Here is a 1,433-nt window from a genome sequence, read left to right as displayed (position 1 = left end):
CATGTGGCGGTACTCAACGCTACGGTTTTTATTTATTATCATTTATTATTATATTGTTTTTTGTATTAGTAATAATTATCTTGTTACGGTCTGACGTTATCGTCGGCGGCCGAGTGAACGTTCCTTACTTCACTCGGTCAATGACTGAGGCGTAGAACGCCGCCCGACCGAGTCGACCGCTCTCTCTTTCGCCGACCGTCGTGCGATAACCAGTCCGCTTTACTTAAGTTTTGTCCGTGTGTTATTCAGTTTTATATATTTTGTATTTCACATAACGCGTGTCGTGTTTGAAACCAACTAATATACGAAACTCGTCAAATTACTTACATCAACCTTTGTGTTACAATTATTTCATACCTGAGTTCCCACCTGTGACAATTACGAGCACAGTGATAATGTTTACAATAAAATTAGTTGTGTGATAAACCGAATTACCACATTGGTGACCTTCTTTTTTCAAACCTTCCGTCGTCAGTCGTCAGTTCGTCACGCGTGTTCGTTAATTTTTTTTCGTTGTTTCTCTCGTACGTTTTTGACTCGCGTCATGGACCTTTTAGACGTTTACACACTCGATGGCACCGTAAATCAACCCATAGAGGACCCGAATGCCGGAAAGGTACAACCGCCGCCTTTTCCTAATGTCGAGCCTCGAGCCGATAATGCCTCCTCCTTAGCACCGTGGCCGAACACGATCGCCGCGATCGAGCACGTCCGTCTCCCTAGTTTTTGGCGGCATTCGCCGCAACAGTGGTTTATCCACGCCGAAGCAATTTTTCACAGCAACCGAGTCAGGTCAGACTTGACTAAGGTAAACCACGTGCTCACGGCACTCGACGCGGATGGCATACGAACAGTCGCAGACCTATTAGGTGCGGACGCGCAATATTCGGTAGTGCGCAATCGGCTCATATCTGCATACGCCGTTCCGCAAGCAACGCGTTTCCGATCTATTGTACAACCCGGAGGCATGGGTGACCGCCGCCCGTCACAGATGCTCCGTGATATGCGCGGCGTGCTACCAGAAGGTATCGGTGACGCCGCTCTCAAGGAGTTCTGGCTACAGAAGCTGCCACCAGCCATTCTCACCGTAATTTCTGGGCTCGACGGATCGTTGGATTCTTTGGCTGAACGTGCCGACCGAGTTATGGACGCAAGTACCTCACGCGAAATTTCCGCTGTGTCCGACCATTGTTGCCGTTCGATGGAAAGTGCGTTCGCAGCGTTAACCGCGCAGATTGCTGCTCTCGTCACGTCACAATCCACGCAAAACCGTCAACCTCGTTCGGGAAACCGCTCACGCACGCGATCGCGCACCCGTTCACAGTCTCGACAGCGTAATAAAGACTTGTGCTACTACCACGACCGCTTTGGTAAAGATGCCAAAAACTGCCGCGATCCTTGCAACTTCAACTCAAAAAACTGCTAGAGGCGGC

At 49.4% G+C, this 1,433-nt stretch overlaps 1 protein-coding gene across 1 annotated transcript; it reads left to right on the top strand.

Annotated features, from left to right (window-relative positions):
* The first annotated feature begins 544 nt into the window (after window positions 1-544).
* LOC111028403 lies at window positions 545-1,426 on the top strand. Its single transcript, XM_022307031.1, has one exon. It carries the CDS (start codon window positions 545-547, stop codon window positions 1,424-1,426), a length of 882 nt encoding a protein of 293 aa, XP_022162723.1.
* The last annotated feature ends 7 nt before the right edge of the window (window positions 1,427-1,433 follow it).

This window comes from Myzus persicae, unplaced genomic scaffold (assembly GCF_001856785.1).
Source record: "Myzus persicae strain clone G006 unplaced genomic scaffold, MPER_G0061.0, whole genome shotgun sequence".
NCBI lineage: Eukaryota > Metazoa > Arthropoda > Insecta > Hemiptera > Aphididae > Myzus > Myzus persicae.
This window is presented reverse-complemented; position numbering and strand designations above follow the sequence as displayed.

Bases quoted from the DNA above. Each gene is read 5' to 3' on its own strand.
- LOC111028403 (XM_022307031.1), top strand. From the start codon at position 545: ATGGACCTTTTAGACGTTTACACACTCGATGGCACCGTAAATCAACCC.